General features: G+C 54.2%; 1 protein-coding gene across 3 annotated transcripts in view; it reads right to left on the bottom strand.

Moving 5' to 3' along the window:
- Window positions 1-28: 28 nt before the first annotated feature.
- Window positions 29-12,018, bottom strand: part of HMGXB3 (HMG-box containing 3) — a 55,712-nt gene continuing 43,722 nt past the window's right edge. For all 3 annotated transcript variants that reach the window (XM_070076305.2, XM_008255250.5, XM_017341188.4), the window contains 7 exons: window positions 10,929-11,060; window positions 9,563-9,747; window positions 5,594-5,813; window positions 4,134-4,267; window positions 3,304-3,420; window positions 1,909-2,118; window positions 29-1,168 (listed from right to left, as the gene is read on the bottom strand). In XM_070076305.2, coding sequence (XP_069932406.2) covers window positions 710-1,168; window positions 1,909-2,118; window positions 3,304-3,420; window positions 4,134-4,267; window positions 5,594-5,813; window positions 9,563-9,747; window positions 10,929-11,060 — 1,457 coding nt within the window. In that variant the 3' untranslated portion in view covers window positions 29-709. The remainder of the gene's footprint in view (window positions 1,169-1,908; window positions 2,119-3,303; window positions 3,421-4,133; window positions 4,268-5,593; window positions 5,814-9,562; window positions 9,748-10,928; window positions 11,061-12,018) is intronic.

Genomic DNA, 12,018 nt, shown 5'->3' with positions numbered 1-12,018 from the left:
TACGGGCCTGGGGGCCGTCACTGCAACCTTGTGGTTTAATAAAGTTTATTCTTACCGGGGCAGAGAGGGGGAAAAAGCCACTGCCTCCACTCCCCTCAATAAATTAAATAACACTCAGCCAATGCCAGGGCCCGAGCCAGACCTGGGCCCCTTGAGCCAGGCCCGCCGTTTCCTTATGGCCCAGGCTGCGTCCCCTTCACAGAAGGGAGTTTTTCCTAGTGCTGTCAGGGCGGATGGTGACCCCGGGCCACATCCCCCTGAGGTGAGGGCCCAGAGACAGTGGGGTGCAGGGGCCGGCCTATCCTCCTCAGGTCCCGGAGGGGCAAGCACTCCTCCATCCGGGGGAATCAAGAGCCTCAAGGGCCCACTTGCCCCAAGGTGGTGGCTGCAGCCCCTCGCCCCAGGCAGACTCCCTGCTACAGCCTTTGCCTCAGCCATCCTCCCTCCATTACACACATAACGTCCCCAAGTGCCCCTGGAGCCAAGGAGGGAGTTCTCGGCATCCCCGCCAACCTGCGGAGGGTGAGGAACCGAGGACCCCGGGTCCCTCCGTGCTAAGAAAATGGAAGCTCTTTGGTCAGTCCCAGCAGTCAACAGGTACTCCCCCCAGAGCCCACCTCGGCCAGTCCCTCAGACACACGAGCCTTAGGCCAGGGGTTCCTAGGTATGGCTTGAGCAAGATGGTGCAGTTTCTGTCCCACAGCCGGGCTCACTCTGCTGCTGCCACGTCCTCGTCCTCCTCCTCCGTCTCTGTCTTGATCTGTGCGACCCCGAGGCGGTAGAGGGTGTCGCGGATGACCACCTCGCCGGGCTGGCAGCTCTGCACGATGTCGTGGATCTGCCGGTTGACGATCTCGCGGCTGGTGAGGAAGTCCACGAGGCGGTTGTAGAGGTAATAGTGGGTGGCGTTGTCGAAGGCAATGGGCCGCTGGCGGACACTGGTGGGTTTGCTGTCCACCATGGAGGCCAGGATGGCTGTGTAGGGTGCCAGTTCAGGGCACAGGGTCAAGGAGTGGTGCCCAGCGCTGGGGTCCCCAGGAGTGGGCTGTGTGCCTGCGTGAAGGATGCGCCGTGCAGCAGTCCTGGTGACCGGGTGCTGGACTGAGTGCTCAGCCTCTGTCATGTCCACTGCATACCGCTGGTCCAGGAGTTCCGGGCAGGACACGCTCTAGGGGAGAGATGGCAAGGAATGACCAGGTGGAACCTGTGTGGTGGCTGGGAGCAAAGGCTGCAGGGTCAGCCAGCCCACTCGCCTGGCTTGTTGTGGCATCATCATGCATGGGACTTCGTGGGGGCAAGGCGCCTCCGTGCCTGCAATTCCTCATGTGAGGGGCAGAGCAGACGTCCTGAGCGACGCATACTGCTACACCCTGCCAGGCCACAAGGGGCTGCAGGGAGAGAACAGGGCCCCAGCACCAGCACAGAGCTACATGAGTGGAGGAAGTGACTACAGTGTCCAGTGGCTTTCATCTCCCATAAAGCAACCTGGCAGGGGCCATCCCCTTTCTGCTTCTTCCCAGTACCAGTCCCAGACTCTAAAGGAAGAAGGCTGGCCTTGGCAGGTATGTGTCTGTTAAGATCTACTGCGAGATTCAATGTACGAACACACACAAAGGGTCGGCCTGCAACCTGCCAGCTACCTCTAGGTAAGTCGAGTTCCCCTTCAGGAAAAGGAGAAGCCTGGACTGACTCGGAAAGATGCCGGTGTCCGGGATACCCTGGTCACCAAGTGACACACTGTGGGTGGCCTTCTGTACAGAGGCTGGTTTGTAGAGGAAATGCTGATCCAGAGCAAAGAGACAAACATTGGGGGAGAAAAAGGATACCGGCTGTGGTCCCCAGGAGTGCGGGGGTGTGAGGCTGGGTTGGGTAGAGGGCTCTGTCTCAGTTCCCCAGGAGAGAACTCACCACAGGTGGCTCCATGGGGCTAGAGAAACAGCCTTGGTTCCTTCCCCACATCTGGCTGGTCAGCTCTGGGTATGAAAGGTCAGCACACAGGGCCACTGGTGTGGCCATATCGACCACGTAGATGGGTGGCCAGTGGCGGGAGGAGGCAAGGAGATCCACATGATCGCGGGCACTCTCAGCCCGCACGAGGTACTTGGAGCCGCAGACCACCTAGGGGAGAGGGCGGACACAGCCCTGCGGTCAGAAGGCGACACACCCCGCCCGTCTCTGCCTAGGAAGGGGACCGCACCTGAAGCCAGTCTTGCCATAGTCCCTGCGGTTCTGCTCCCCTCCCGCTTCCTGCCTGTCGCCAGCTCATCCTTACTTACCTGAGGTAGGATAACCTGCCCTCCCCCTACCAGACTCCACCAAGCCTCATCTAGTGGCTCCTCATCCTAGATTCACAGCACCAGAGGCCCAAGAGTAGGCTAAAAGTGGAGGCGCCTGGACCCCAAGCATAGGACCTGGGATCTCAGCATCTGTATCGCAGGCAAGCTCCCTAGCAGGCCACTTCCTACTGCTCACACAGCAGCCCTGATGGAGTCTAGGTGTTACTAGACTAACAGGCCCCCACCCACCAGCTCTGGGTGCACTGTAGAATTCTGCCTTTCCACTACCTGTTACAGTCCCAAGAGCTGCAGTCTAGGTCGTGGGGGTATCCTCCAGTCCCACGTGCACAAAAGCCTCTGAGCAGCTTCAAGTGCCTCCCTCAAATGCCGCTGTAGTTCAAGTCCTCAGCATGCGGGCTCACAACCAGGCCACCCTGGGACTCAGTGAACACTGATCCATCAGTGCTTGCTAACTGGGGCAAACACTGTGGTGTACTACAAAGCCTGTGTCTGAGCTACCCTGAGGACTACCCCCCCCACTCCTTGACAGACTGCGTTACCACCCCTATTTACATTCAAAACCACCCCCAAGGTCCCTCAGCACTGAGTAAAACCCAGTCACCATGGCCCATAAGGCCTCTGGAAGTCAGGGACCAGACACTCGGCAGCCCAGCACAGGCCTTAGCCCTGTCTGGTGGCCTCACCGGCACAGGTCTGTCTCTGCCCTGCCTGTGGTTCCTCCAGTGCTCCTGCTACAAGCGGAGGTGACTTTATTTTCCCACTAAAATAGGAGGGCAACTAGGGAGAAATGACATCGGGGCTCTCTGCCCCTGCTCACGCCACAGCTGGGGCAGAGAGCCCCGCACAAGGCAGGGTGCTGGGTAACTTCCCACTGCTGCATGGCCCAGGTGCTCTGACCCCCGCACAGCAGCGACCTGGGTCTCAGCTGCATGAAGGGGCTGCGTCAGTCTGTGGGGACAGCTCCACATGAGCAGGTTCACCCCACGCTCCCCCGTGACCCGCTTACCTGGTGGGGGCACACCTTGTAGATTTTACCCCCGGTGAACTGAGGTGGCGGCTGTCTAGCTCTGGCTCCATTCTGTACAGATTCATAGAGGGCCAATAAGGAGAAAGAGAGCTGGTCCTGGAGGGGAATGACAAGATTAAAACCATGGGCCCACACTAAGGGTCAGTCCTGGTGCTCAGCACAAATGCTCCCTTCAATACACAAAGCCCGGGAGAGCTGGCCCTGGAGTCCCATGCCAGCATCTCATGTAGGCGCCTGTTTTTGAGTCCTGGCTGCTCCACTTCCAATCCAGCTCCCTGCTGCAGTACCTAGGAAAGCAGCGCAAGATGGCCCCAGTGCTTGGACCCCTGCTGGCCACATGGGATGAAGCTCCTAGCTGTGGCTTGGCCCAGCCCTAGCCCTTGCAGTGAAGTAGGGAATTAAAATAGCAGAATGACAATCTCTCTCTCTCTAACTGTGCCTTTCAAGCAAATCTTTAAAAAAGGACAAACGTGTATCCATCTTGTGCACCCAAGAGCTTGAAAACCAGACCCATATGGTATTTTGGTTATCTTGATTTTGCAAACAAGGCACATGAAACAACATGTAGGATGGTTCATCCAAGGCCTTGCTGATAACGGTCAATAAGAGAGCCAGGACTCCTGTCCCTGAAGTTGAGAACCATGGCCTCCAGCAGCCGGAGCCAACTGCAGGCCAGGGCCTCATAGGTATCATGATCGGGGTGTTATCTCCCAGGTACCCTGACTGCCGGTTCCCTCTGCCCTGCCCACGAAGTGGGCCAACCACCTTCTCCCACAGCGCCAGTCTTCACAGCTCCCTGTGACACTCACCTTCGAGTCTTCCACCCCAAAGGGGATGTCGCACTGCCGCAGCAGCTGCCGCAGCTCCTCCGCACTGTAGGAGCCAATATCTTCAAGCCTGCAGGCGCCTTCCTGGAGCAGCCTCACTAAGGCACTGCCATTGCCTGCAAGAAACAAGGGTGCCGATGGCAGGGCACTGTCCCCAGTGGCCCATGGGCACAAGGCAGATCTACGACTTCTAGAGCAACCTGAAGTCTCTCAGAACTGGCTTCTTACCCTGGAACATTAAGTGGGATATGCAGCCAACCACCATGGTAAACAGCCCTAAAATAGACCAGCTTTTATTCCAAAGTTTTACAATGTTTTCCAGAACCAAGATTTCAGACAGACGCTTACCACAGCTGCAGTAGCAAGGGCAGCAGCTCCCGTTTTTAAAATGCTGTGTGTGTGCCATGCTCCTGAACCTGGCTGAGCAGGACAGCTACGTCGGGGCCTTAAGGAGACAACTCCACGGCCCTAGAGAAGCAAGTGTGAGGCGGGACCTCAGGATCTCATGTTAGGAAGCACTGCTTGAGAACCAGTGCATCTACTATGTACTCAGCAGGTCACATCCAGAGTTTTAAAAAAGGAAAAATAATAGAAAAGACAGTGTACTACACTTAGGGAAATGTATGATTTTTATGAAAACTTCATTTCACTTACATTTATCAATACACATGTGCTTATGGGTCACAAAAAAATTTCTCACTGTGAATTGCAATTAAAAAAAAAAAGGGGGGAGTAGGGAGCAGACACTTGGCTAGTGGTTAAGACACCCACCCTCCACACCAGTGTCTCTGGGCTCAATGGCCATCTCCTGACTCCAGCTGTCCCCTGGTGGGGGTCCAGGGAGACCTGGATTGTGTTCCTAGTACCTCGCTCCAGCCCCAGTCCATTCCCAGCTGTTCTGGACATTTAGGGTATAAACCAGCAGATGGGAGGGAGCTGTTTTTCAAATAACTAAGAATTTTAAAATCATGACTGCTATGCACATATGAAATGAACCTGAGTCCAAGACCGCTCCGCAGCAGCACAGCTGGCACTCACACCCAAACTGTCAGAAACTGCCCAACAGCTAGTCCCGGGCTCCTCCGTGTGAAACCCACAAAGCATGTGTAGGACTCGTGTAGAAGGCAGATTCCCTGGCCTCATCTCCTCGTTCTCCGAGTCTCAGGGCTGCAGCTGTAGCCGCAGTTTCCACATGCTCTATCCACTCGGTGCAGTGCTGCTCAGAGGCAGACAGCAAACTGTCCTTCCCACACAACCTGCCGGCAGCTCTGAAAATCTCCTCACCGTGACTCTAGACAATTCTGTCACGGGCTGACATTCTCTTTCCCGAGGGAGGCCTCTAGGCCTGGTGCTCGCTCTACCACTGTGCTGCTTTGCAAAGACAATGTCCCAGACTCTCGACTGAACCTTCCCTGCCCCAGTCAGCCGCCAGAGGGCCTTACCAGGGACTGGTCGCACATCCAGGCTTTTATCTTTCTCTGTGTTGACGACCACAGCTCCTCTCATGAGTGGCGGGAAGAAGGGGGCAATAACGGAGGCGTCAAACTTGGTGATGGGGATGCTGGCAGGAAACGCTACCTGCTCAATCACCTCTGTTTCCATCGTGGCCCAGAAGTCCTCCACGTTGACCTCACTGGAACCCAAGAATTCCGGCCAAGTGAACTAAACGATCAAGATAAAAAAGGTCCCATTACAGGAGTCCCAGACTTATCAACACAAACATCAGACACAAGGGGGAAGGGCAGGTGTCTGTCAGCTGTGCACTGCCAGCCCCTGAGTCTGACACTCAGTACCCAGGAGCCACTTTGCTTTCTCCCAGACCTGGATGGGCACTAGGTTCCTGCTGCTGCTTTATCCATCCCTCTCACCTTTATGCATGGCATCCTCTCTGTCCTGCACAGAAGAGAGCGCTAGCACTTGCATAGCTGTTGTGTGTCAGACACTTCCTAGCTACTAATAAACAAGGCAGGGCTGTCTGGGATGAAACTCCTCATGCAAGGGACAGAACAAGGAAGTGAGCAGAGGTCCAGTTCCAAAGCCCACTCCTTGATCCCATACCTATCTATTTCCTGAAATCCCACTCCTCTTCCAAGGCAAGGCCCTGGAAATCCCTCAACTCCTTCCCAAAGTGCTCCTGGATCCTGTCAGGACACGGCCAGCTCCTCTACACCAGGCAGTGTTACTCATTGTGGGCACTCAGCACTGTGACAGTCACCTTCTGTTCTATTCCTCTTACGTGGTCCTTAAGTACAACCCTGATTCTATCACCTGATCGCTGCCTTATGGGTTACTCATTAGAAATGCAAATAGCTGAGCTATGTCTCAGTCGGTATGGACTCCATTCCTAATTTTGCATTTAACACAGTTGACCGGGGCTGGTGTTAGGGCGCAGTGGGTCAGACCACCGCCTGCAATGCCAACAGCCCCCATCAGAGCACCAGTCTGAGTCCCTCTCAGTCACACTCTCTAAGAAGTCAGAGAACCACTGCTCTACACAAAGACGCCTCCCACCGTTCCATTTTTCACAAGGCTCAGGTTGTGCTACTAGGAGTACATGGCACACTTTCCCCACCACATCACCCCAGGACGGGGCCAAATGAGCCCATACTCTCCACAAAGACCGAGGGAACAAAAAACGCCAAGTGGCTAAACAAACTGAAGCAGCTTCAGTCATTCATTTAGAATGTCTCTCCCTTACACAGTCCCTGAGCAGAGGGGTCAACCAATCCCCCCCGAACAGCAGCATGTTAACTTGTCAGCAACAACTTCCTATTTTATTTCATATTTAGTATTCATAATACTCCCTTCTCTGTACATACACACACTTCTCTCCATAAACAACAGCAGAAGAGGAAAAAAACAATGGTCTTTGAGAAACCATCATCCAGGAAATCAGAAGGAGGGAAGTGAATGCTACTCTACTCTGTGGCAGAGGAGCTTGGAACTAGGATAGGGCCGGTGCCAGGTGGCACTGAAAGTTGTGACCTTCGCGGGGAGGCGGGCCTGCGTCTCTCCTGGAAACCTAAAACTCTGTGTGGCCAGATGTGATTGGTGAACTTCGAGCTTGCAGTCCCAGGAGGTACTGGTGAGCAAGGCAGTGCTTGGGAATAAAGCCCCTGTAGTCAGCTCAGCCCCACCCATCCCGGGGTGGGCCTAGGAAGCTTCCCCAGGCATCTGCAATAACCTCACAGGGTCATGGTAAAAACCAAGTCTCGGGCCGGCGCCGCGGCTCACTAGGCTAATCCTCCGCCTAGCGGCGCCGGCACACCGGGTTCTAGTCCCGGTCGGGGCGCCGGATTCTGTCCCGGTTGCCCCTCTTCCAGGCCAGCCCTCTGCTGTGGCCAGGGAGTGCAGTGGAGGATGGCCCAGGTGCTTGGGCCCTGCACCCCATGGGAGACCAGGAAAAGTACCTGGCTCCTGGCTCCTGCCATCGGATCAGCGCAGTGCGCCGGCCGCAGCGCGCCGACCGCGGCGGCCATTGGAGGGTGAACCAACGGCAAAGGAAGACCTTTCTCTCTGTCTCTCTCTCTCACTGTCCACTCTGCCTGTCAAAAAAAAAAAAAAAACCAAGTCTCACAGAAGAGCACCCAGCCCAGAACATGAGCTTGGCATCTGTAATAAAACGCTGAGTCCTGGCTGCATTATTCCTAGCCATCAGGCGAGCAGATGTGAATCCAAACAGCCTCTAGGTGAGTAACACAAAAGCGAAGATTCACCTAAGCAAATACTTTTACACTGTTCATTTTATCCAAAACCAATACTTAAAAAGGTACAGTACAGGCTGGCGCCACAGCTTGCTAGGCTAATCCTCTGCCTGCGGCACCGGTGCCCCGGGTTCTGGTCTTGGTTGGGGCACAGGATTCTGTCCCGGTTGCCCCTCTTCCAGTCCAGCTCTCTGCTGTGGCCCGGGAAGGCAGTGGACGATGGTCCAAGTGCTTGGGCCCTGCACCCACATGGGAGACCAGGAGGAGGCACCTGGCTTCAGATCAGTGCAGTGCGCCCGCCGTAGTGGCCATTTGGGGGGTGAACCAACGGAAGGAAGACCTTTCTGTCTCTCTCTCTCACTGTCTAACTCTGCCTATTAAAAAAAGTTTTAAAAAAGAATAAAAAGGTACAGCACATATTGTGTTTGTTTTTGTATGTACGCCTCGTTATGTATAAGGTATTTGATCAATGTATGTGCTTTTCCAATGTGTTTTAATTGGGAAGAAAATGGTAGGAATCTGCTCTAAATCCCTAACATGCTTAACTGGCCAGACCAAAATATACCAAAGCCCCTCTCCAGAGGTTCCACTCCTGCCCCCGTGGTGAACACACGAGCTATGGGTCTGCAGCCTCAAGAGCCACTTCCTGTCCCACTCCTCCTCTTGTTCACTATGGTAAGTTCCAAGATGGAATCCTCACAGCTCAGTCCAACTGCTAGACCATCAAGGGGTACTCCACACCCACACAGGGCAGACTAGCCCTCTTAGCATGAAGGCAGGACACAGTCATCTATGGGATTTCTTTTTAACCCCATATTGGACTAAGGGAGATCCCTACTTTGCTCAGGGTATCCAATCATACAGAAAGCCTCTTCTGTACACCTAATGAAATAATCCCGAGTCTCCTTTAGTCTGTTCAGCAGTGAATTAAACAGTACTTTTTGTCCTATTAGGTGTCCAGTTGGGCTTTCAAGATGATATGGCCTTATGCAATGTGTTGGGGGAAATACACCTGCTTTTGCTATTCTTCTATGACTCAAACCATGCATTTCTTGGATATGTTACAATTATCAGGTATCAGTGAAGCCATCTGAATTTGGTGTTACTACCTGCACGGAATTTTCTTAGTTCAGAACCTAAGTTGGCTGAGGACACTCTTCTCCAACCTCTCGCTCCATTTCACTCCGTGCAAGTCTTCAAAATGGCCCAGGGGACCCTATGGAGGTGCAGCCTCCTACAGCCCACTGCTCCTACTGCACACTGCAGCCACCTGCTCTTCCCAGCACACACAGCAAGACCTGCTCAGACCCATGTCTGGCTGCTGCTTCTGCCTGCAGAGTTCCTCCCCAAAGCTGCAGGGCTTTCACATCTTTACTCAAGTGCACGGTCCCAGCGAGACCTCCCCGGCCACCTGGTACGAACAGGCACGCCCTCACCTCACCCGGCCTCCCCGTGCTTCACGGCATGCACGCCTTCCTCACGTCGGCCTGTTTCTCAGGTCTCCCCAAGTGAGAACGTGAGCTCCATGGGGACAGTAACTCCGGCTTTCTTAAAGCGCTATCTCCCAAGCGTCTAAAAGCGCACCTAGCTCAGGTTCAGGCTACCTGTTGAATGAGTAACTGAAATGCCAGGCTGTGGTAGAAAAAGCCACTTGCAGGTCTGGAGCTGTCCGCCCTGCGGCCACCACAGTGGCTGAGCGGCACTGACCTCCACGCTCCTCAGAGCCAGTACGTTCTCTTCACTCCTCTGAGCCATTTCCACCGTGGGGGCCACCCCGCAGATGCCACAGATCATGTCGTTGTAGTCCCGGACAGTGAGGCACTCGAAGGCCCAGTAGCCACTGCACAGCAGCTCCTGCAGCTGGCTCAGCTCCTCGGAGGTCAGAGTCTTCTCTGAAAGAAAACCACGAGCACGCAGGGGGTCACAGAAAACCATTTGGAAGCCACCGGGGCAGGCTGGGAAGAACAGCACCCCCCGCCCCTCCCTGGCCAAGAGCGTTTCTCCCTAAAGACAGCCAAAGAGCACCGAGAGCACCGACCTAGCTGAGCACCAGGCACCAGCCTTCCAGCGCTCAGGCGGCCATTCACAGCCAGTGACAGCTGCCTGTGCTCAGCGCCGCAGGGCACCTGCTGTGTTGAGGGCTCTGCGTGCTATCGTGCTGGATTCAATTCTTTGTTTTTGTTTTTGTTTTTTTTTTTTTTTTAAACAGGCAGAGTTAGAGAAAGAGAGAGAGAAAGAGGTCTTCCTTCTGTTGGTTACCCCCCAAATGGCCACTACAGCGGGCGCACTGCACCGATCTGAAGCCAGGAGCCAGGTGCCCACACCCTCCTGGGTCTCCCATGCGGGTGCAGGGCCCAAGCACTTGGGCCATCCTCCACTGCCTTCCCGGGCCACAGCAGAGAGCTGGACTGGAAGAGGAGCAACCAGGACAGAATCCGACACCCTAATCGGGACCAGAACCTGCGGTGCCGGCGCCGCAGGCGGAGGATTAGCCTAGTGAGCCGCAGTGCCGGTGTGAATTCAATTCTTTATGAACCAGAAAGTATTATTATCTTCGGTTGGTAAAGAGAACAACAGAGGCAGAGTGCAACAGGCTCACAGTTTCACTGCCACTAAGTGGCAAAGACTCAAATGCAGGAGCGTGTGGCACCAGCACCTTTGCTCTGCTCCACCTGTCCTTGCAGCAGGCAGCGTTCGGGTGAAGGGCAGCTTGTCGGAACGGGCTGGGGGAAAGCACACATAGAGAAGAGCAAAGGCACACACATTCTCTGGATAGTCCCGGCGTGAGCTGTGTGACTGGTAGCAGACATCCACAAGTGGCGTATTCACCAAGAGTCTGACGGACAGGCAGAGTCCAAGTGTACCTCATAACCTCTTGCTAACAGTCCTTGGATGCATGCTCGTATCTTCCACAGTGAGCATGGCATTTATAAAACTCCAAAGGAACAGTGCCTTAGCAAGTCAAGAATTTCCAAAATATCAAGCTCCTCCCAAAACGACTCTTTCAACTGAGGCCGATCACGGGGAATTCACAGGGAGGCTGCAGAACATTGGTAAGGAAGAGAACTGTTACCTGTCTGCTCCTGCACTGACTTCAGCACAATGCTGATGCACACTCTGGGGTCCTCTCCCACCTTGATTTGGTTTCGGATTGCAAAAAGCAAGTCCAGGCTCACCAGCAGTTTGTTCCCCACATTAAAGAGACCTGCAGGTTACAGAGGCAACAAGGAAATTCAGCGTGACACACAGAACGGCAACCATCAGAAAACAAACGAAACACTCCGCAATAGGGAACCAGGTAATTAAATGGGGGTTAACAGCAAATTGCACATTTTTTTTTTTTTTTGACCTGTTCCAGGTGCCAACTCTTCTCTTCCAAGGCAGATCACTGACCTCTCTCTGCTTACCCTCAGCCTAGTTACTTCATTTGCTGCCCCAAGTGCTGTTGCTTTCCCTTCACTATTAAGAAACTCATGGGTGGAATGTCTGAGAACCTCTGAAAATGCTCAAATTTTTAAAATTTATTTATTTGTATGAAAGGTAGAATTACAGAGAGGCAGAGACAGAGGCGGAGAGGGAGGGAGGGAGGGAGGGAGGGAGGGAGGGAGGCAGAGAAAAAGTCTCCCATCCACTGGTTCACTTCCCAAATGGCTGCAATAGCTGGAGCTGCATCAATCCAAAGCCAGGAGCCAGGAGCCTCTTCCAGGTCTCCCAAGCGGGTGCAGGGGCCCAGGGACTTGGGCCATCTTCTACTGCCTTTCCAGGCCACAGCAGAGAGCTGGATAGGAAGTGGAACAGCTGGGACTTGAACCGGTGCCCATATGGGATGCCAGCACTACAGGTGCTAGCTTTACCAGCTACCACAATGCCAGCCACCAAATTACGTTATCTTTGTAGAAAGATTAAAGTGACCTAACTTTATCCTATACAGCTCCTAACATTGAAAACAGCAACAAAGTAACATGGAGCACAGCACCTTCCCTTTCTCCAACCAATAAAAAAGGAAACATCTCTCTCCCAGTAGATCCGTCCTCAGGACCGAAGTATGGCTCCTCCACACCTCATGCAAGGACATGAGGCGGGAAGCAGGAACAGCCTTTAGCCCAGCTCTGTGCCAAAGCCATAGCAAAGGCTTAGCATCCCTATACCAAATCCCTGAACAA

Source organism: Oryctolagus cuniculus, chromosome 6, assembly GCF_051225735.1.
Source record: "Oryctolagus cuniculus isolate XC-2025 breed Fujian yellow rabbit chromosome 6, ASM5122573v1, whole genome shotgun sequence".
Classification (NCBI taxonomy): Eukaryota; Metazoa; Chordata; class Mammalia; order Lagomorpha; family Leporidae; genus Oryctolagus; species Oryctolagus cuniculus.
Note: the sequence above shows the minus strand (reverse complement) of the source record. Positions and strands in the feature narration are given on the sequence as shown.